The following is a 23,858-nucleotide window of genomic DNA, read 5'->3' as shown; positions in this document are numbered from 1 at the left end:
TGGCTGGCCATGAGGTAGACCCAGTTCCCGTCGGCAGGTCACATGTATCCAGGCGTTACTTGCTCTCTTTTTCATGTCAGTCAGTGTGTTAGAGAACGTTCAACATGAAGAAAAAGAAGCTTGCTCTTCCAGGTAAAACGCAGCTGGGAAGAGCTGTGAGGAGCGCCTTTCTGTGGCTATGGCAGGTTTGGTGTTTAATGGGGCGATAGGAGACATTGCCTTGCCCCACTAGCTTTTCCCCACAGATACCTCATGGGGGCGCCCTTAGTCACCGCAACAGGAAGCCTTAGCTCAAAGCCTCATGGTGCAGTGAAACAGCCGCGGAAAGGAATGAACTGTTGATGCACCACAGCCAGGAGAGATCTCAAGGGCATTTTGCTGAGTGACAAAAGCCAGTCTCAAAAGGTTGCATGCTCTGTGCTTTCATTTATGTAACATTCTCATGATGATGAAATGATGGAAACCTGGGACCCACCAGCGGTGTGGGAGTTTAGGAAGCATGTGAGGAGCGGTCGTGTGCCGATACAGTAGCTGAGGGAGATCTTAGTGGCGACGGAACAGTTCTGGTCTCAATTGCAGCGATACACATCTACCCACGTGATAAAATGACAGCACTCTACAGGCAAATTGCACCAGTGTCAACTTGCCAGGGTTGATACAACGCTACAGCTATGCAAAATGTAACCCTCAGGAGAACCTGGGTGAAGGAGACACGGGACCTCTCTGTGTTACCTTTGCAGCTTCCTGTAAAACTCTACGTATTTCAAAAAGAAGATGTCTGGCTGGACCCAGAAGAATGAGGGCTATTAAACCAAACTGGCCTATGCATGGGAGGGAGGGCACAGAGCCCCCCAGCGTAGCTCAGCCCTGTTACCGGCCATTCACCCACGTGGTGCCAAGCATCGTGGCTGCAGGAGCTGACTCAGAGTGGGGCTAACCACCTGAGCATGGTGGCAGGCGGGGGGGGAACCTCTCTTTAGATCACGAATGTCCAATCTTTTGGCTTCCCTGGGCCACATGGAAAGAAGAATTGTCTTGGGCCACACATAAAATACGCTAACACTAACAATAGCTGATGAGCTTAAAAAAAAAAAAAACAAAAACCTCTTAATGTTTTAAGAGAGTTTACAAATTTGTGCTGGGCCACATTCAAAGCCATCCTGGGCCGCAGGTTGAACCAGCTTGCTTTAGATGGAGTAGTCATCAGATGCTGGTCGCCATCTCCTGGACCGCTCGCCAGATTGTCACATTTCCAGGTATATTAATCACACGCCAAGTGCAGAGGCCGGACCAGAAGTTTGCTGTTTAGCTGAGGTGATGTTGTAAACGAGAACCAAGAAAATGCGTCAAGAAGCGTGGGGCTGTCACAAAACACGCTGCTGGGGATGGAACAAAAGAGAGATGATCTCAGATGTGGAAAAGACCACTGCTGACACCCGCGTCCTCCCACCCACACCTTCCGCCTGGTGCGGCAACCGGATGGGGAAGCGAACGGGGGCCCTGTGCTTACGAAGGATAAACACATGGAAGGTTGCACCTCTTCTTTAAGACCAAGGAAGGGCAGGGGCAATCGATGGTTAGCATTCAGAGAAAGTTGGATTCTTCTCAGTTCAGTGCTGCCTGGCTTTAAGAAACACACGTGGCTGGGTGTGTTGGCTCATTCCTGTAATCCCAGCACTTTGGGAGGCCAAAGTGGGAGAATCACTTGAGCCCAGGATTTTGAGACCAGCCAGGGCAATACACCAAAACCTCATCTCTGCCAAAAACATCTTTGAAAAATGAGCCGGGCATTTTTCAGTGGTGGCGTGCACCTGTCGTCCCAGCTACTAGAGAGGCTGAGGTGGGAGAATCACCTGATCCCAGGAGATTGAGGGTACAATGAGCCAAGACTGTGCCACTGCACTCCAGCTTGGGTGACAAGAGCGAGATCCTGTCTCAAAAAAAAAGAAATTAACTGGGCGTGGTGGCACACATGTATAGTCCCAGCTACTCAAGAGGCTAAGGCAGGAGGACTGCTTGAGCCCAGGAGTTTGAGCCTGCAGTGAGCTGTGATTGTGCCACTGCACTCCAGCCTGGGCAACAGCAAGACTTGATCTCCAAGAAAAAAACAAAAAACACATACGAGTTTCTATATTGGTCGATCAGTAAGGACATGGTGGCCAGAGCCTAGCAGAAGCTAACCCTCTCTTTACCCTAGACACAGTGCTTCATTATTGGCTAATTCAGTGTTTGCAGCTACCTTGGAGAACGTAACTTGGCAAATAACAGAATGGACCCTAGTATCTAGGAAAACCAATGAGAGTTCTTGGCTGGGCAGACTTGTAGAGTTGCCCTAACCCCGCCTCCTCTCCTGGGGGCATCATGGAGCGCACTCAGTAGCTTAAAGTAATTTCCATGGGCTTGCATGGGAAGCGCAGGATTACAAGAGGTGGTCAGATGCGAACGACTAGCTCTTGAAACCCCAAGCTCCCTGCCCCGTAAGACATTACCCCCTTCAATTAGCATGAACTTAACTTGGCCCTTCCCTCCATTTCACATGTAATGGAGCACAGTACTTTTCACATCCCTAAGTCATTCCCTTTGATAGCCGGGGTTCCGGACACAGGGCTGGTTGTGGATGTCCTCTCCGCACAAGAAGCCTCATGATGATCCTTAAATAAGAGGGTGGGGTTGCTCAGAACCTTCAGGGGAAGGGACGAGATCACCAGAGAAGCCGCCTCTTCCCCTGTGCCCTCCCGTCTCAGCATTGCATGGCCTTTGCTGCTGCTCATCAGTTCTCTGGCATGAGGTGGGAAGAAGCCCGGGGAATGTGATCTGCTGCTGTGGCCCCCACGGTGGAAAGAGACCAGAGACCTGAGCACAGCGCCCTTGCTGGCCCCTAGGAATGCGGGTGACCCCTGCAGCCCGTGGACGCCTGAGAGAAGTTGGAACAGATGCTCGCTTCCAGCCACAGACCCACTCTTTGCTAGAGGACAGGAGTGAGCAGTTGAAGCCACGCTTCCCCAGAAACAGAAGAGGATGAGAGTGCACGGTGGCCGCCACCGTGGGACCTTCCAGACCTCCAGTGCACTCCCTGTCCCGGGCACTGCTGATCCCCTGAGATGCCTCGTCTCGCTCCCCCTTGTCTGGGGTTACTGGCAACATCCACATGTGTAGCTGAAACTCCGGAAACCGTCAGCCTGCAGCTGCACGTCAGTAAAGAGGCAGAACGAGGAATGCGGTCCAGTTGCTAGTACTTCAGCACCCTTGCTGTCACCTGTGCTTCCAGTGCCTCTCAGGGCATGGTCCAGCCCTGTGGAGTCAGACACTCTGAGGACAGAACCAGGGCCTGGCTTTTAACGAGTGCCCTGGCCATTTTGGTACATTGGGAAGTTGTTGGATTCCCAGCTGCCATCCTAGAAAAGAAATCAGAAGGTAGAGAATGAGACCCATAGCTGTAACTAAACGACAAGGGGAGGTCAGCTCCCCGTTGTTCTGTCTTTGTGACCCTGAGCCACCTGGATTTGGAAAGACGCAAAGTCAGGGAGGGTGTTGGTCACAGGCCCTGAAGCGCGCGTCCCATTTCATCCCCAAAGGGGTTCTCATTGACTCTAATTATCCCATAGTTAAGGGGATGCCTTAATGGGTTACGGGAGAGTATTTTTCATATTGAGGTATCATGAACATAGGACATGAACTCTTTCCTATTTTCTCCTCTCTGTCTAAAATCACATCAAATCAGCTCACTGTAGCAGTGCCGCTGGAAGCAGCAAGGTACAGAGCAGGCAGGGCGGCCCTCTCACCTGCCCTTCTTAACTGTGCCATGGGAGCGGGAGATTCTGCAAGCCGTGGGGTGCAGGAAGTGTCATGGAGCCTCTCTCCCAGGACATCTTGTCATCCCTGCCAACGTGGCAGGAGAGGATCTTTAAAGTCTTAGAAAGAAAGAAAGACTGTGTTCACACTTGAGACGTTTTTATCATGTCAGTAAATGGGGCTTCTTGGCTGGGTGCAATGGCTCACACCTATAACCCTAACACTTTTGGGAGGCCGAGGCGGGTGGATAGTTTGAAGTCAGGAGTTCAAGGCCATCCTGGGCAATATAGCAAGAATTCGTCTCTACAAAAAAAAAAATTAAATTAGCCATGCGTGGTGGCATGCGCTATTCGAGAGGCTGAGGTGGGTGGATCCCTTGAGCCCAGGAATTCTAGGCTGCAGTGAGCCATGATCGCACCACTACACTCCAGCCTGGGTGACAGAGCAGGCCCTGTCTCTAGAATAAATAAATAAGTAAACTAAAGAGGCTTCTTGACTGTGCTGTTCATTATTGTAAATCCATGGAGCTGTGCACACAGTGAATAACTGCAGATGTCCTCCCTCCCTGCTGCAGCACCTGCCCTTGATGTGGACTGGCAGAACAACACGACCTTTGCCTCCTGTAGCACAGACATGTGTATCCATGTGTGCAGGCTCGGCTGTGACCGCCCAGTCAAAACCTTCCAGGGACACACAGTAAGTGAGAGCTCTTGTCACTGGTCTCGAGTTCGTGAGAATGTGATGTGGGAGCCGATTCTTGTGTGCCTGGAATTAAAAGATACTGCAGCAGCAGACCAGCTCTTCTGTGGCCCTTGGCTATTTGAGCTGTCATGGTTGCCCGGTGGTAACCATGGTGGTTGGATTGACCCAGTTGGGGTCAGCAGTGAGTTCGCTCAGAAATGACCTAGATGGTGGATTTGGCAGCAAAGCCTTTAAGGTAGCTCTGAGAAACATGTAGAGGACATCAAGGAAACGGTGCTCACAATGAATGAATAGATGGGGCACATCTGCAGTGAGTGGGAAAAGATACGTCATTAAAAAACAAATGGAGACTAAGTGTGGTGGCTTATGCCTATAATCCCAGCACTTTGGGAGTCTGAGGCCAGAGGATTGCTTGAGGCCAGGAGTTTGAGGCCAGCCTGGGCAACATAGCAAGACTCTGTCTCTACAAAAAATTTTACAAGGTAGCTAGCTGCGTATGATGACGCACACCTGTAGTCACATCTCAGGAGATGAAGGCTGCAGTGAGTTACGATAGCACCACTGCACTCCAGCCTAGGCAACAGAGCAAGACCCTGTTTCTTTAAAACATAAAAAAAAAAGGAATTGAGAACTGAGAAATATAATGTTTGAAATGAAAGTTTTAATAGGTGGGTATATTAGGCAGTTCTCAATTCTCTCATTGCTCTAAGGAAATACCTGAGACTGGGTAATGTATGAGACAGGAGGTTTAACTGGCTCACAGTTCTTCAGGCTAGACAGGAAGCATGGCAGCATCTGCTTCTGGGGAGGTTTCAGGAAGCTTCCAACCATGGCGGGAGGTGAAGCAGGAGCAGGCATCACACATGACCAGAGCAGGGGCAAGAGGTGGGAGGAGTGGCAGATGATCCAGACACCTCACACCAGGCACCACCTCTGCATCGGGGATGACAATGCCACCTGAGATTTGGGTGGGGACACAGATCTAAACCACATCAGTGGGTTTACCAGCAGGTGGGAGATTGCGGAAGTAAGTTAGAGAGCATAGAAATTGGCCAATTTGAAGAACAGATAAAAGATCGAAAAATTGCATAAAGGCTTAATGACTTACGGGACAATATCAGGGACCCTAAACCTATATGTGTGATGGGGAGAGAAGAAAGAATGGAACAGAAAAATCATGTGAGGCACTAACGGCCAAGTTTTCCTAAATTTGGTGGAAAACATCAACATTTAATCCAAGAAGCTCAGCGAATTTCAAGCAGAACAAATATAAACAGAACCACACCTGTCCACCTAGGCATATGGTCATCAAACACCAGAATCAATGACAGAGAAAATCCTAAAGGCAAGCAGAGGCTGACAACAAAAACCCATGATACACCAGGGAACAACAGTGTGAACAACAGCTGACTTAGCAAATTCCTTAGTGTGGCCTCTGAGGGCTTCCCGGTCGTTCACCAAATCTCTCTCAGATTAGCCAATTTCTATGGTCTCTAACCTTCTACAATCTCCAATCTGCTGGTAAACCCATTCACTAGCCTCGACCTCCAACCTTGACAGGAGGAGAAGGCCTCCCTTTCCTGGGCCACCTGGGCTAGTGTCCAAAAACGCCCTGTACCTCTGTCCTCCCAACGACACATACAGCCAAGCACCTTGACCCACGCTGAGCCTTGCCTGGAACCACAGCAGAATCCTCGCCACTCTCCAGGCCCGTTCACGTATCCTCTGCATGCCCTGGGGAGGATTCATGGCACCCCTTGAGCTCCCATTGACCACGTGAATGCCATAGCCCTGGCAGTAGCTGCTGGCCTGCATGTCTGCTTCTCCCAGAAAATGCAGAGTGCATCAACGCCGGGACCATGGCATCTTGCCTTTCTCTCACTAGCACCCAGAATATCTCCGCGGTGGCGGGGGGTTCCCTGTTAAAGCAGGGGAGGATGATCACAGTCCCTGGAGATTTGCCATCATGCCACTAACTTAACTGATGTAAATTCCCTTGTCCTCATTCCCCTAGTGTCTACCTCTCCCTGCCCCTGGCCCAGGGGTCCCTGTCCCAAAGGAAGGCGCTTTTGGAGCATAGGCACCTATCGTCCTGTTAACATCTGTTTGGCTCCAAACTGACTCTCTTGTCCCAGTCTAAACTTATTTCTCCTCTAACCCTGGACTATCTGCAAATTTTTAACAGCTGCACACACTATCTGTGGTTCCCAGGTGTCCTGCCCAGGACCTTGCTACCAGCACAGGCCTTGGCCCTTTAAGTGGGTCTTAATGCAGCTGATGGCCCTGAACAAAGCTCTAGCTCAGTGGGGTTGAGTGGAGACCCATGAGCCAGCTCTGGAGGTGGCCCAGGAACTTGGGCTTGCATTGCAGAGCGAGGGATCCACTCCCAGGAAGTTATTTGTTCCTTTGCGTTGGTTTGGCTAGGGACAGCCCATGGTGACCAGCTCCACATTCCTGGGCCCATAGGTTTTCCTCTGAACGGCTGCAGTCAGAGCCACCCTTGCTGGCCTTGGCATACACATTTCACACTCGCAGACACCTATGCGTGCGTGTACTCACACCCCTCAGCCCCCTCTCCAGCATGAGTGTGAAATTAGTTAATTGTGAGGCCGGGACAGCAGGTGTCACATAGTGGGACTGTACTGGATATATGGGGCCCAAGAGAGCCCCAGGCTGGTATGCCATGTCCCCTCATTTCTCCTGGGCAGGCTGTTCCCCAGCTGAGCCTTTGCCACAGGTGGTTCTTTTATACATGCCTGTCTCGGGAGTGTCCCTGTCTCCCTTGGCCCCCGGTACATTCATTCACCTTTATTCTCCAGGGTTTAGTCTCGTGGTCCCCAGGTGTCCTAAGTCTGCGCTTTTTGCTACCTAGCTGTGCTGATCATGAGCCCCAAGCCAGGATTTTGCCCGTGCCGTGTGTGTTTGTGCCACTCAGCACTTGCCTCTCACTGTCCTCGCACATGTGTGTCCACCTGTGTGTGCATTTGGGTCGCCCATCTTCCACCTGGATCAGCCCTAACCCCGCTTGAACTCCACAATAGCTGAAGGTTCACTTCTCGTGTTTACCCCTCCCTCCATCTCCACTCGCCTGCAGGAGAGAAATACCTTCTAATGGGTGTGGTCACGGGGAGGAACTGTTGCACTAAAAGTGTGTAAGAGGCCTGGCATGGTGGCTCACACCTGTAATCCCAGCACTTTGGGAGGTCGAAGTGGGAGGATCGCTTGAGCCCAAGAGTTCAAGACCAGCTTGGGCAACCCCGTCGCTATAAAAACACAATACATACATACATACATACATACATACATACATACATAAATGGCATGGTGGTGCCTGCTTGTAGTCCCAGCTACTTCGGGGGCTGAGGCAGGAGGATTGCTTGAGCTCAAGAGGTTCATGCTGCAAGGACCTGTGATCCTGCCGCTGCACTCCAGCCTGGGAGACAGAGTGATACCCTGTCTGAAAAAGAAAAGTGCATAGGAAAGTGATTTTCAAAGGCCAATTTAAAAAGTGACTGGTTTTACTGGTTTTATTTGCTGCGTATTATGGTATGTGAATTCTTCGCTTGCCTTCCTTCCTAGCAGGGAAGGTTTTTTCCTTAACGAAATATGGATGAGGGTGGCTGGTGATGTGTGGTATAGGGCTGTGGTTTTATATAAATAAGAAAGGCAAAGTGAGAAAAAGAGGAAACTAGATGGCTGGTTGGGCTGTGCTCTTTGATGTCAGGGTGAACCGAAGACCTTCTGCAGTGACGGTGACGCACTGCTGCCCCCTGCTGGGAGGCGACCTCATCTGCTCACAGGCCCTGATGTCTTTTTCAGACTCTCTCTGCTCTCTTTCAGAACGAAGTCAACGCCATCAAATGGGATCCTTCTGGAATGTTGCTGGCCTCCTGCTCGGATGACATGACATTGAAGGTAAGAGTCGGCATGGCAAGGGGTGGGCTGTTTAATCCCAGACAACCCCGGGCACTTGATGCTGGTCTCACAGTCACTCTTCCATGAGGATTATTTATTACTGACCACCCTCCCTTCCTCTGTCATCCGGTGAACTTCGATTTCTCAGTCGTGGTTCCACTGAGAATCCCAGCCTCCCCACCGCCTTTCTCGCCACTGTGCACCCCCGACCCTGCCATGGGCCGCATGTGCGCCCCCAGGAGGAATGATTGCACATCGTTCCCGGATACAGGGAAGGCTTTTGCTCATGTTGTGGCTGCTGTGTTCTGTAGATCTGGAGCATGAAACAGGAGGTGTGCATCCACGATCTTCAGGCTCACAATAAAGAGATCTACACCATCAAGTGGAGCCCCACTGGGCCCGCCACCAGCAACCCAAACTCCAACATCATGTTGGCAAGGTAAGGGCAGGCGGCACAGCCGGCACAGCTCTGTGCTACGCAAAGACAACAGGAAATTTTGCTAAAGCGTTTCCACGCCCATGTGTTGAAGCCCTTCAGAGGAAGCAAAGTGGTAGCTCACTTTGAAGGGGCCAGGATAGAATTACCGAGTAACACCTGCCTTTGAGGTAAGGATGGTTTTGAGTCAGGCAACAGTGGCTTATGCCTATAATCTCAGCACTCTGGGAGGCCGAGGCGGGAGGATAGCTTCAGCCCAAGAGTTCAGGATCAGCCTGGGCAACACAGTGAAGCCCCATCTCTACAAAAAATTAGCCAGGCGTGGTGGCCTGTGCCTGTAGTCCCAGCTACCCAGGAGGCTGAGGCAGGAAGATGGCTTTGAGCCCAGGAGATTGAGGCTGCAGTGCGCAGTGATCACACCACTGCACTCCAGCCTGGGTGACAGAGCAAGACCATGTCTCTAAACAAAAAGAAGAAGTAGGAAAAAAAAACCCACCCAACACGAAACATGACTGCAGAGCCACAGCTGAGGGCAGCAAGCCAGGCAGCACCAACTCTTGTTGACAGTGCTCGAATTAAGGTCCTCTCTTAGAGAGGACAGGATGGAATTCCTGCATCCACTGAGAGATGGAACCAAAAAGCAACAGATAAGCCATAATTCTCATAGTTCAAGTAATTGTCATAAACCCCACTTAAAGAACTGTAATATAGCACGACACAGGCGAGTCATTTTGTGATGACTCAGAAGGTGCTTTTGCGTCACATGGTACTATGAGGAACATAAATTACCCTTTTAGTCAGCAAGTGTAAAAGGGGCATCCTGGTACCTAGTGGGTCCCTGTTGAAAGAAAGCCAGATGATAGCTTTGTGATAGATATTGCTGTTTTAAATTTGAAAATAACTAAAATTTGCAGCTTTCAATCATGTGATTACATATGTGGGTGTGATTGTATTTTAATTCTTGTTGGATTAAATCTTTTTTTCTTTTTGGAGACAGGGTCTCCCTATGTTACCCAGGCTGCTGGTCTTCAACTCCTGGCTTTAAGTGATCCTCCCACCTCGGCCTCCCAAAGCACTGGGATTACAGGCATGGTCTACTGTACCTGGCCTAAAAAGTTTTTTAAATGTTTATTCACTTAATTTGCTGTTTTTCCAAATACGGCTATCTGTATTAATTTAGTTAGTAATAACATGTCATGTTTTAAATTGTAGGGGCATTTTAGGAAACTTGGTAAATATTCTACAAAAATATTTACCATTTATGTCTATAGAAAACATAGAAACAGGGCTGGGCGCAGTGGCATACACCTGTAATCCCAACAGTTTGGTAGGGTGAGGCAGGAGGATCTCTTGAGCCCAGAGGTTCAAGACCAGCCGGGGCAACCCAGTGAAACGCCGTCTCTATAAAAAATAAAAAAATAAAAATTAGCTGGGCGTGGACCTATGGTTGCAGCTTCTCTGCTGAGGCTGAGGCGGGAGGATCACTTGAGCCCAGGAGTTCGAGGCTGCAGTGAGTCATGATCGCGCCACTGCACTCCAGCCTGGGCAACACAGTAAGACTCCATTTCAAAAAAAAGGCGGAAACAAATGTAGATATCAAATTGTTTCCCCAATACGACCATTAAAGCTTTTTTCTGTTGAATGACTATGGCTTTGTTTTTAATACTTGGAAGTTATATTTTAGAAGACAAGAAACCCCTCAGTTGATGGTCTTTTGAAACATAAAAGCTGGGAGAAGCAGCTCCCGGAGATCTGATACATGTTACGGAGAACTGTTTGAAACCACCACGTGTACGTGATTTTGCTTTCTCTCCCGCCTTGCTAGTGCTTCGTTTGATTCTACCGTGCGACTGTGGGACATAGAGCGAGGCGTCTGCACCCACACGCTCACGAAGCATCAGGAGCCCGTCTACAGCGTAGCTTTCAGCCCTGATGGGAAGTACTTGGCCAGCGGATCCTTTGACAAATGCGTCCATATCTGGAATACTCAGGCAAGCTCCCGACCCCTATGCCAAATCCTTTTAGTAAGGGATGCCCAAATAGCCACAATTCCAGTGCCTTGCTTCAGAGCAGTGCCTCGGAGGGAGTTGAGCAAGCCCAGGCTCCCCGGGCAGACCCAAGTGGATGCTGTGCACCGTGCACCCCACGTGGGTTGTGAGCTCTTCCCCCACCAGACACCTCCAGCAGCTCCCCTCCCTGAGGAAGGGCGTCACGTCTGCCGTAATCAGGGCTCTTGGCCATTTGATTCCAAACCCTCACCTTGGCACATGTTCTTCCTTGAAGGAGCCACCGTCTTCTGTTCACTTTTCTGAGTCCATGGCATGAAACCTTCCACCTGCCTCTTCCTCTTCTTAGCAGTTATAATTAAATGCTGCTCTCTAGATACTGAGGTTGGAGGGTGGGAGTGGGGCACCAGCTAATGGGGTCGAGGCCAGCTCCACTTCCTCTGCCCCCACCAGCTCCTGCAGCTCCCCCACGGAGCAGACCAGGGAGTGGGAAGGAATGTGCGCTTCCTGTTGTCATGGCACTTCTATTTTTCTTTTGTGTTTTATTTTCTTGTTGTTGTTTTGTTTTTTTGTTTTGTTTTGTTTTGAAACGGAGTCTCACTCTGTTGACCAGGCTGGAGTGCAGTAGCATGATCTTGGCTCACTGCAACCTTTGCCTCCCAGATTCAAGCGATTCTTCTGCCTCAGCCTCCCGAGTAGCTGGAATTACAGGCACCCGCCATCATGGCCGGCTAATTTTTGTATTTTTAGTAGAGACAGGGTTTCACATGTTGGCCAGGGTGGTCTTGAACTCCTGGCCTCAGGTGATCCGCCCACCTTGGCCTCCCAAAGTGCTGGGATTGCAGGTGTGAGCCACTGTGCTCAACCTCGATTTTTCAAATCAAAGTAGGTTCTGTTTAAGGACATAAGGTATGTCAATATTGGGTTGTCCTTTTAGCAGAGATTGAAAGGACATAGGATTTAAATAAAGGTGGCTGCTGTGGGTATCTTGGGCCACACCTGAGGATAGAAGAATTCAAGCTGTAAAGTGTAGAAATGGATGGGAAGTAGCACTGCATAGCATAAAAGATTGTATAGGGCCATCAGCACTTGATTCTATTCTAAGGGAAGAGAGAGAGGGGATGATATGCTAGGAGCTGTTGAAAATAATGAAGGGATCCCTTTCGCCTCAGGAGGGAGGAATCACACAGCCTGCCCCCGTCCCCTTTCGTGTGCGCTGCCTTCTTGGTTCCTTTTGGCTTGGTTGACGTTCAGGTGGATTTACATCCTCAAGTTCATTCCCCCTGTGGACTCATGGGTGATGAGCCCTGTTCACTGGCAAGGGGTCCACTGAGATCACAGGCTTCCCAGGGAGCTCATGTGAGCCACATCCTCTCAGGGAGGGAAAGGAAATGGTGGGCCCTGCGTAGAGCCAACCCGATGCCACCCAGCCCCACAGCCCTAGATAGCCCTCCGGGAAGCACACATCTCAGGACTAGTGTGCAAGTCTCTGTTCATGAAATCCCTGCTAGAAATAGTAATGGGTGGACTTGCAAAAACAACACATCAATTATCAACAAAAATGACATGAGCAGTTAGGTATAGCCTGTTAGCAAGACTCACTGAATTGTTTCAACCCTTTTTTATAAATCAAAGAAATCCTTAGGATTTTTCTTTTTTTTTTGGATCGGAGTTTCACTCTTGTCACCCAGGCTTTAGTACAGTGGCACCATCTCGGCTCACTGCAACCTCTGCCTCCCAGGTTTGAGCGATTCTCCTGCCTCAGCCTCCCGAGTAGCTGGGACTACAGGCATGCGCCACCACCACACCCGGCTAACTTCTGAATTTTTAGTACAAACAGGGTCTCACCATGTTGGCCAGGCTGGTGTTGAACTCCTGACCCCAGGTGATCCACCCACCTCGGCCTCCTAAAGTGCTGGGATTACAGGCATGAGCCACTGTGCCCAGCCAAGAAATCCTTAGGATTTTTTTTTAAGAGAACTCTTAAAGCCCGCTGTAATCTTTCTCCAAGTATAAAAATACTTATCTATAATACTGCTGACATACACCTTTCTCAGTTCATGGAACACCACCCTTTAAGGAGCCCAGTTGAGCAGAGGATTTGCAACAGCCCTCCTGGTCTCAGTCCTCAGATTTCTCCTGCCTGTCACCATTATTGAATCATGAGTGAAGGTTTATTCTACTCTTTCTCTCTTTTCTATTTTTTAAAATTAATTTTTGTAGAGACGAAGTCTCCCTATGTTGCCCAGGCTGGTCTTGAACTCTTGGGCTCAATCAGTCCTCCCGCCTCGGCCTCCCAAAGTGCTGGGATTACAGGGTCAGCCACCTTGCCTGGCCTTATTCAACTCTTTCAAAGGCCTCTACTTCCCCTACCTCTTAGATTTGTCAAGTTAATGCTGTTTTAAACCAGAAACCAATGGTCTTTTCCATTACATGTATATTATGCATTTGTTCTTTCAGATGTCCAAAATAGGTACATTTTAACATCTTGGCATATTAATACATTTAATCGTGAATTACAGTCCATGTAATTGCTACTGGGGTGGGGGTATTCATTATGTTGTATTCATTCAGGTCCTCCGAGGAACAGACGCCACACCAGGATGAGATGGGCAAGAGGTTTATTGAGGAGCTGTGATGGAAACAGGGAGGGAGGTAGGGGAAGGGAGAATTCAGACCGTAAGGCCGGTCTGACCCTGGGAAGGAGACAGGCAGGGTAGGAAGAGTCAGGGATGGCCCTGCAGGTCGGTAGAAAGTTTTGGCCATGCTGATGGAGAGGCCATGAGCCACTTATCCACCAGATGAGTCTGAGTCTCAGCAGATGATGACCGCCATGGTCTCCTGCCTCCGTCAGGCCTCAGCTGGGCGCAACCTCAGAATCCACGCAAATGTGGTGGCAGATTCCACAGGCATAAGTAATCAGGTTTGCTCCCTGTGGTGGGAAGTCCTAGAGATACATCTCCACAGCCCCCAGAGTCCTTACTAAAAACCCTTAAATTTTACCATGCTTGAAAATGTTCGTGACCAAACATCAGGGCAGGAGGAGCACACATTCTACAGCTGCATCTGTCGCGGGCGCCCCTTGCATCATTGTAAGTGACAGCTGCTTTGCTTTGCAGAGTGGAAATCTCGTCCACAGCTACCGAGGCACTGGCGGCATCTTTGAAGTGTGCTGGAATGCCCGAGGAGACAAAGTGGGTGCCAGCGCATCCGACGGCTCTGTAAGCAGCACCTCTGGTTTGCTGGGGAGTGGGGTGTTGGGGGCAGCTGGTGCCGAAGTGAGCTTCGAGGGCGTGTGCAGCGTTCGTGTCCTGAAGGGCCTAGCCCAGTGCCAAAGGAAGCTTCTGGGCTGGATCCCATCCGAGTTGGTACCACATCTGGGAATGGCCTTCTCCTGGTCCCTTCCAGAGTGTCCTTCTAGTCAACATTTTCTCAGTCAAATTGTTGGTTCTCAACTAGGGTGATTCTGCACCTCTGAGGACATTAGACAATATCTGGAGCCATTTGAGGTTGTCATAACAGTCATGTGTCGCTCAGTGATGTTCCGTTTTGGGAAATGTGTCATTAGGCACTTTTATCTTGGTCTGAACATCACAGAGTGACTGACACAAACCTAGATGACAATACCTGTCACACACCTAGGCTGTATGGTAGAGCCTATTGCTCCCAGGCTACAAACCTGGACAGCGGGTGGCCATACTGAATACCGTAGGCAACTAGAACACAATGGTAAGCATTTGTGCGTCTGGATCTATCTAAACCTAGAAAAGGTTCAGCAGAAATAGAGTTACAATCTTACAGGACCACTGCGGTCTGTGCGGTGCGTTGTTGCTGGAAATGTCATTATGTGACACATGACTGCTTAGATGGGGATGCCACTGGCATCTCGTGGGTGGAGCTTAAGAAGGCTGCTAAACCTCCTACCGTGCACAGGGTGGCCACAGTTGTCACCCATGCTGTGGCTGATGAGCCCAGGCCTCTGGTGGCCATCCTGCAGGTCTCCTGGGCTCTCCTCTCTTCCCATGGGGCATCTGGATTTCTTATTTTCCCCTGGACTTGAGGTTGCCCTGACCTCTGGGGCAAGCGGCATTCTGGCTGACGGGCCAAGTGTCTGTAGTCCCCAAATGTTGTCAGAGGCCGTGTGCTTGGGCTCGTGTTGTCATCTGCCCCACCCCCTGCCAGTGGTCTCTGCCACTCTGTTCATTCCTGTCATTACCCTTAACCTGGCCTTTGTGCTCTGTGCTGTTTGCTTCAGTCTGCTCGGTCTGCTGTCCAGATGCCAGTCTGTTACGAGAGCTTCTCTGACCCTTCATGATGATGTTCCAATAAACTTGACTGAGAAACATCAGTGGAGCACTAGATGGGGCGTGGGGACCGTAGCTTGCCGACGTCTCACTCTAAAGGCATCTTTGTTTTGTCTCTCGAGATGACAGGTGCTTTGTGTTTCCTTCCAGGTTTGTGTTTTGGATCTGCGGAAGTAACCGCAAAATACTATCGAAAAAAGAAAAGAATTCTAATGACCAGCCATGAATGTGTAGGGTTGCAGCTCTGTTCTCCAAAACTGTACGAACTTGACTTGCGTTAGAGTATACTCTGAAACCAACTCGTCTCTGGCCGCAGGAGTCTATATGTTTTCGTAATCTTCATCAAGAAGTTTTTTAAAGGCAAGCAAATCATATCAAACGGGGATAGAATGGTTTCCACTGAGGACATTCAGCCTGGGAAGCAGAAAGTCACCAGCTCGAGGCGTGTGGATTGGTTTCCACCCGGAACAGGCCCTGTGATGGCTGAATGGAAAGAAATGTAAAAAGCTGTGCCAAAAAAAAAAAGCAAATGCTGTGATAAACCAAACAGGGAAGGGGGGAAACCTCCTCCTTGGGATTTTTGTTTGTTTGTTTTCCCTAACAATTTGGACACTACAGTTGCTCTCACAGGATGTTCAAAGACCAGTTTGTACCGAAGACATGTGCAACTTTGTAATCCCAACACTTTCTATTTTCTAGAATCTTCTTTGTTCATTGGGTGGTTTTTCTATCGGCTAGAATTCTATCTTCTGGGGGCCTTCCGTCTGAGATGGAAGCTGTCTTGGGCTTGTCGTCTCTTCCCTCTGTTGCTCCCTGCCCCTACCCCTGCCTTTCCACTCTGTCTGGTCAGCTCTGCTTTTTCCGTGCACCCTCAAGAGACGCAGCCCAGTTCACATGAAGACACAGTCTCCCATGGACAGCTTTCCCCTTTCCGCCCTCTCCCACCCTCTTCTCCCCTCGCGCTCGCGCTCGCTTTCTCACTGGCGTTCTCTCTCTCTCTCCCCCTCCCTCCCTCTGTACCTTTCTCATAGTTGCTTCAGATCTTAGGTCTCAAGGGCACTTTGGCGCGTAGTAAGTGCTTTATGTAAGAAGGCAGGGCAGGGGGGCTTTTTACAGGAGAAAAAAAATGACTTATAAGAGAAAGAGCCTGGAGTATTTTTGGAAAAAAATAATATTTTTATGTTAAAACAGTTTTAAAATCTTAAAATGGCCATCAGACATAGAGAGCTTTGTGTGATTCATGTTTTCAAAAGAACTGAAGAAGCCACAGGCAGGGCCTGAGGGAGTCCCTGGCTTTCCCCTCAGCCTCAGGAAAGGTGGTCAGGAAGACTCTGGCTGGACAAGGGTCAGCCTTAGGGGTCAGCAGCGAGATTGCACTGCAGCCAGTGAGGGAGGTCCCAGCCATGCCGGTTGGAAGAAGAACCTTGCATCTTTTGGTGTGTACGCACCTTGGCAGCCAGCAGGAAAGCAGTGAAGAGCCGTGCGCCCTCTGGCCTCAAGGGAGCATTGGCAGAACCATAAGGTACTGCAGAAGCCGTCACAGCTCGGCTGGATTAGGCGTGTTGGCTACGTCTTTCCCACGGCCGTATAATGACCGATGGTCATTTCTCAAAGAGCAGACTTGGCAAGTCCTTGCAGAGCTGACAGTAGAGGCTCCCGCATGTCACTTAATCTAACGCTGACAGAAACGAATGCGGAAGGAAGATTTTCAGTTCCGAACATGAATTATAGAGCTAGAACGTTGCTAATAATTTCTGTCATCTTTATAATTTCTCTCACAGAAGACTAGGAGAAAGGTCTTTTTTAAATAATCAATCTTTTTGCTGTTTTTCAAAAATTAAACAAGGCTTTGTGTTCCTAGAAGAGCTTCATTTCAGTGAATCTGGTGACCTTCATCTGCTTGCTGTCATAACCCGACACTGACTTATTTTTTTCATTAGCAAGGGGGAAAAGGCCGAAGGACAAGGGCCTCTTTTCCCATTGGTTTTCCTGTGGGCAGAAGGGCTGAGGAAGTTGGCCCGGCCCGTGGGGGCTGCTGTGTCACCAGCAGTGGGTAGGGTGCAGTCTGCTGTGTGTTCCAGCAGCGAGACGGTGTTCTTGTGAAGGTGGCATCCATCTGCAGAGCCAAAACCCAGCCGTCAGGGAAGGGTCAGGGCTTCCTATGGAACTTGGAATGTACCAGGACCACCTACAAAAGCCAGGTTGCGTTGATCGTTCTCAGATCATTGATTGGCCTCCACTTGGGTATGTGAATTATTCATGTCCCAGAAGACCAAAAAGTGCTCTGGTTCTGAGATGAGTATCTTATTCGGGCTCTGTTTCTGAAACGCTTAGCAAAGAAGGTCACAGTGATGTGGAGTTGCCGCACCCATCTTTGAAGATAGCCAGTGTCCCTGGATGAGGTGATGATTTCCCATCCCAAGGACTCCGTTAAGTTTAGGGTACAGTTTGTTGGGGTCCAGAAGACACCATCTCTACCCCCCCCCCCCAATACAAATACACTCATCTCTGCAGAACATCTGCTGTCAAGGGCCAGCCTGTCCTTAGACATGGCTTGTGCTTGACAAACCAGAAACAACTGTGGGATGGTGATGGTGGGATGTGTCACAAGCGATTCACTAGACAATCTTCACGTGAATGTCGGTAGCCAGGGTCTCTCCCAAGGGATGAGTTTAGTCTTGATGAATGTAAACCACATCGGAAATGTTAGGTAGAAACCTGGGCTGGGAGGCCTCGGACCCCAGGCTCCATCCCTGGCTTCCCCAGCCTGCAGCTGCAAGCAAAACCAAGCATGAGATGCAGCTAGCATTCACATCCATCCCCGTTCTCAGCAGGATGACACCATGGACAGCCATTTCCGGAGCCTCCAGCATTTGCACACCACTACTTAGCCTCTCTGCTGCTGGAATGTTGGTAGAGTCATCCCTGTAATCAAGAAATGGCCTGTGGAATGTTATTGTTCAATGTTGTTTACAGCTCTTAAAACATGGTGAGGAATGCCTAAGTCTTAGTGACCAAACTTGACCTTGAAAGCAGACATAGCATGACAGACCTTCCTGGAGTCTTGGTTGGGTTCAAAGTGACCAAGAGTCAGGTCCAGCACACACCTGGGAAAGGGATGCTGCCCCAAGGGGGACCAAAAGGGCCGGACGTTACAGGGTGAAACCCTCTGACCCCTCGCGACACCGTAGGACTTGACTTTTGTTTAGTCTTTCTAAGAAATAGATCATAGAGCCAAGTGAAGTGCACTTTGTCAAATGTAAGGGTCTGCTTTGTTCTTGTTGCTTTTCTCTTTTTTAACCTTTTGTTCCGCCATTTAAAAAAAAAAAAAAAAAAGCTTATGTTTCTTGTCAAATGCAGAAATGTTCCTTCCGCCACTCACTGAAGTTTTGCATTCTGGCTTGTGCAGTTTTTATTGTCTGTGTCAGACGTACAGCCAGAGGTGTTCTCTATTGGCATTTTTCCTATTCTGTTCAGATGACATCGACCACCGTTTCATTCCCCCCGCCGCCGCCTGTACTCACCCTCACGCTCTTTGAAGAAAAAAAAAAAAAAATCACCTTGCGTGTTGTAGCTCATTTGTCTCAAGAGAATCAACAGATCATATTCAGTGTCTTGAATAAATTGCTCTATTTTGATATTAGAGAACTTGGTGGATGTGCTTTCTTCCTCTCGCCGTGGAACTCTCGGGCCCACATTGACTGAATGACTGAAGAGCTCTGTATTTTCTCCAGAAGGAAGTACCTTGAGTAGGAAGTGCCTTGAGTGCCTCTGTTTAGGATTGCTGTGTGAGATAGGGAGCTGGGGGCAGAATGCAGTGACATGGCGGTCACAGCAGCCACCTGCTATTCTGAAGGGTGGTTCTGTCCAGGGAGCGTGCTTTTTAGTGTTTCCTTTCAGGCTGGCTGTTGGAAAAAGTCAAAGCAAATGAATATTCTCTCATGAGCAGATTGATTGACCGGGAGTTTGAGTTCCCGAATTACCCCTGAGTAGCAGAACCTATCAGGATGGGGCGACTTTGGACATGGACGTCTGCATGGTGCAAACCAACATGTGGCAGACATTTATCGACATTTGCTCTGTGCATGTCTTCATTTATGCTGCTTTAATTAATCGGTGGCTGTAAAATAATGTAATTAGTGAATGGATATTGCTATCCGCATTCTTTGAAGGAGGCTGTAGATTCCGGGAGGTGAAGAGATGGCCTTACTCTTAGTCTAAGGTTTCACTTTGCAGATGAGCGCCAGACAAAGTCACGGTGCCGTTTCCCTCAAATCCTGCTTGTTCCGCACTAGGACGAAGCAGATGGCTGGGGATGTAGAGGCTTCTGTGGTGATTCCCTGGGAAAGATCCAAGCACGCCTGTGGCCTTCACTGATGATCCAGATTTTTGCAGGGACCAAATCCCAAATTCAGGTCTTGAATTGGCAACTGAAGGCTAAAAATTATATGAGCAATTGTCACCTTTAGAGAAAAACCTATCCCATCTCCCGGTGTTTTCTGGGGTTCACCTGCTCATTTTCATTTTTCTCTTCGGCCCTGCCAAGTGGAGCAAGTGTGTTGCCAGGTGGTGGATTTGGGGCACGCTGAGGGGTACTGCAGAACCCTGGGACACCTTGGGAAGAACCGCATGGAAACAGTGGGCAGACCACAAAGCATGCAGCAGAGTTCCCGGGATAAATGCATGCGTGGCGGGTGGCTTTGGTGGCTCCCCTAAGAATGCCGTATGACTAGCTCTAAATGGGTTTCTTCGTGATATAGAGGAAACTTGATTGGGACCACGATTGCCAGAATTTATATAACTTAAATCTTCAGATGGATGGAACCCTTCCCTGCAGTGAGTCTCAAAAGGTTTCCCCCGGCCATTGAAGCTCCTCCTTTATTTTAGGAATCGAAGTTTCAGCTCACTAAACAGATCTCGCTTTTTTTTTAAATTGCCCCATCTTGGTGCTGTTTCAAAAGGGTATCGGAGAACATTCTTTGTGTTCACAGAAAGCTCTCTGTGCACAAACTCTCTCTGGAAGCTGACTGTTGATGTTGGGTGTCTGGTGGAAACCTGGAAGTCCCTTGTGAAGTACAGGAAAAGGGTAGGAGGGGGTAGAGAACAGATTTGTGCCCTTAAAAAAGATGACTGAGCCACTTTTTGTCCAGTCTGGGTCCTTTGTCTCTGAAGCGTCTCATCCACAGCATGGTAAGCAAGGCAAGAAGTTCCATCTGGAGAATAATGTAGAGAAGGAACAGTGGGTACGGGGAGGGAGGATGTTATCTGTAGGACCAACCTTCAGCTAGAACGTGAAACAAATACTCTGGAGAATGGAGGCTTTGGTTAGGAACAGAGTTATTATGCAAAAGGTACTTATCTTGAGACACCGTGGGAAACAAACAGCTGGGTGTATGCGTTCTTTCGTAACAACACACTTGTACATGATGATATCTTACTGTGAAATGGGGGAAATTAGTAGGCTACTAGAAAGTTTTTTACCCTGAGCAACATGGTGAGACCCCCATCTCTACATAAAAATTAGCTGGGCATGGTGGTAAGTGCCTGTGGTCTCAGCTACTTGGGAGGCTGAAGATCCCTTGAGCCCAGAAAATCGAGGCTGCAATGAACCATGATGGCGCCACTGCACTCCAGCCTGGGTGACACAGCAAGACTCTCTCTCTCTCTTTTTTTTTTTTTTTTTTTTTTTGAGACAGGGTCTCGCTGTCTCACCAAGGGGGCAGTGCAGTGGTGCTATCCTGGTTCACTCTAGCGTCTGCCTCCCAGGCTCAAGCAATTCTCGTGTCTCAGCCTCCTGAGTAGCTGGGATATAGGTGCGTGCCACCATGCCCAGCTCATTTTTGTATGTTTAGTAGAGATGGTTTTTTCACATGTTGGCCAGGCTGGTCTTGAACTCCTGGCCTCAAGTGATCCACCTCAGCCTCAAAGTACTAAGATTAAAGGTGTGAGCCACCACGCCCCGCCAACCCTGTCTCCAAAAAAAAAAAAAAAAATTGATGGTAGAATTGATAAACTGGCCAGGAAATTAAAATCAAGTGAAAGCTATCTGATGGGAACAGTCTCCCCTTTCCACCCAAACTATGCTCCCAGCTACACCTCTGTTGTTGCCTTCTTGTCACAGGCCAACCCAAACTCCTGGCTGTAGATCCCAGTTCCTTCTCACTTTTTCAAGAACTTTCCTTCCATCATAATCATTGCTTTCTCTCCACTGGATCATTCCTGTAGCACCCCAAGGTACTTGAGCACCTGCCATCTTTAAACAGTAACAGAACAAGCACATCCCCTGCAGTAACCAGCCTTACAGGGAAGTCACTCAGAACCAAGGCTGGCCATCATCTCAGTTCATCATTTGTTTGCTCCATTGTCTCCTCATCCCCTAGGTTGCCTTAATACACATCCTGATAATTTTTCTGTCCCTAGTACCTAGGCCTGGCCCAGTGCCTCACCCTCTCACTCAGCTCACTAGGTTAAAAACATATGCATGAATATCAGCTGGTGATGCTTGGTGCCCCATCTGGGAGTCCTCATCTTGGCTGGATACTCAGGTCTCAGGGTTCTTGTTTGAGAGCTTCAGAACCTGACTCTAGCTAACGTAAGCCCACAGGAATGAATGAGCCAGATATTGGGCAGCTTTAAGAAACCAGAGAACTGGGATCAGAGGCCAAATAGGAACCACCAAGAGCAGTCTACAGGACTAGGCTCATGAAGATGAGAGATGGAACTGGGTGCTGCCCACACCCCAATACCGGATGCTGGACTGGCCATGGAGGCATACCCAATGCTACCTCCCAAAGTGGGCCTGCCTGCTGCCAAGATTTCAGAAGTGTTTCTCTGCAGCCCATTCCCTGAGGCACAAGCTTCTAACATTTAAGACATGCCTGATTGGCTCTGCCAGGTCACATGCCTTGCTCTAGCTGCAAGGGAGGCTGGAAAAGCCAGCAGCTGGCCTCTTTGCTTTTTGAATGGGGTGGTGGGACTCCCTCATCAGGTAAGAGGGGATCCTCAAACAGAGGAAGAGCTTCTGATCCTGGGGGAGAGGGCAGACAGAATGGCACTACTGAGATGAAGGATGCAGATTCCCCTAGAAAATCTAAAACTTCACATCTCCTTGATACCTTTGATCAAGGTCAGCATGGCCTAGCCCAGGCTCACCCTGGGAAGGTGAAGCAATGGTTGTCCAGAGAGCTGGGACAGCCCTGGGCAGGCACTACCTCATGTTGTGTTCATAATGCATCTGCAGCCTTGTGACTCCACAAGTGCAAATGCAGAAACTTGCTGGACTCTTCTAGAAGAAAAGGAGTCCTAATCTTCATATGAAGGGAGGTGTCACATGGCAGAGCTGTCTGCAGTGTCCTGAGAAGATAGTTCTGTCTTGCTTTTCTATATACATACTGGTGGATTATAATCCCACTGCATGCTGCAACATTTTGGGGAGAAAAAAAAAAAGCTTCAAAAAGTTCATGGACATACATATTATGAAAAAACTACACATGGATTTAAAAAACGTTTTGCATCAACATAAACTCATACTAATTTGTTATAACCTGTCTTAACAGGATCTAGTTTGAGGCACTAAAAAGGATAAGACAGCCTGAAAAGAGCCTCTATCAGAGCAACATAAATTGTTAAAATTGAAATGAGAACAAGCATCAAATTTATGGAGTTTGAGTGGACAAATGGTGAAATCATTGATGCTTTATGAATAGTTTATGGGAACAGTGCCCTAAAGAAATCAGTTTACAAATGGTGGATAACTCATTTTAAGAATGGATGAGATGACGTTTAAGATGAAGCCCACCGTAGCAAACCATCCACATCAAGGTGTGATGAAGAAATTTATCTTGTTCATGCCCTAATCGAAGAGGACAAGCAATTAATTAACAGTACAGACGATAGCCAACACCATAGACATCTCAACTGGTTCATCTTACACAATTCTGACTGAAACATTAAAATTGAGCAAACTTTGCACTCTATGGGTGCCAAAACTGTTGCACCCAGGTCAGCTGCAGACAAAAGCTGAGCTTTTGATGGAAATTTTAACCAAATGGGATCAAGATCCTGAAGCATTTCTTTGAAGGATTGTAGCAGGAGATGAAGCATGGATTTCCCATTACCATCCTGAAGACAAAGCACAATCAAAGCAATGACTACCAGGAGGCAAAAGTGGTTCAGTCAAAGCAAAGCAGACTGTCCAAGAGCAGAGGTCAGGGCAACAGTTTTTTAAGGATGCTCAAGGCATTTTACTTGTTGACTTTCTGGATGGCCAAAGAACAGTAACATCTGCTTGTTATGAGAATGTTTTGAGAAAATTAGCCAAAGCTTTAGCAGAAAAATGTCCTGGAAAGCTTTGCCAGGGAGTCCTCCACCACAGCAATGCTTCCGCTCATTCCTCTCATCAAACAAGGCCAATTCTGCAAGAGTTTCGATGGGAAATCACTAGACATCCACCTTACAGTCCTGATTTGCCTCCTTCTGACTTATTTTTCTCTCCTAATCTTTAAAGGGCACCCATTTTTCTTCAGTTAATAGTGTAAAAAAGACTGCACTGACATGGTTAAATTCCCAGGACCTTCAGTTCTTTAGGAATGGACTACATGGCTGGTGTCATCACTTACAAAGTATCTTGACCTTGATGGAGCCTATGTTGAGAAATAACGTTTCTGTTTTTTATTTTTATCCTTTCATTTCATTTTTCAATGA

At 48.6% G+C, this 23,858-nt stretch overlaps 1 protein-coding gene across 1 annotated transcript in view; it reads left to right on the top strand.

Annotated features, from left to right (window-relative positions):
- TBL1X (transducin beta like 1 X-linked) overlaps positions 1–18,798 on the top strand; it is a 259,944-nt gene extending 241,146 nt beyond the window's left edge. Inside the window, 6 exon segments of the mRNA XM_033201595.1 lie at positions 4,367–4,488; positions 8,335–8,409; positions 8,721–8,848; positions 10,671–10,836; positions 13,971–14,072; positions 15,306–18,798. Coding sequence (XP_033057486.1) covers positions 4,367–4,488; positions 8,335–8,409; positions 8,721–8,848; positions 10,671–10,836; positions 13,971–14,072; positions 15,306–15,332 — 620 coding nt within the window. The 3' untranslated portion in view covers positions 15,333–18,798.
- The last annotated feature ends 5,060 nt before the right edge of the window (positions 18,799–23,858 follow it).

The sequence above is a fragment of the Trachypithecus francoisi genome, unplaced genomic scaffold, assembly GCF_009764315.1.
Source record: "Trachypithecus francoisi isolate TF-2019V2 unplaced genomic scaffold, Tfra_2.0 Lachesis_group6, whole genome shotgun sequence".
In the NCBI taxonomy this organism is placed as follows: domain Eukaryota; kingdom Metazoa; phylum Chordata; class Mammalia; order Primates; family Cercopithecidae; genus Trachypithecus; species Trachypithecus francoisi.
The sequence above is the reverse complement of the archived record's forward strand: the minus strand, read 5'-3'. Positions and strand labels throughout refer to the sequence as shown.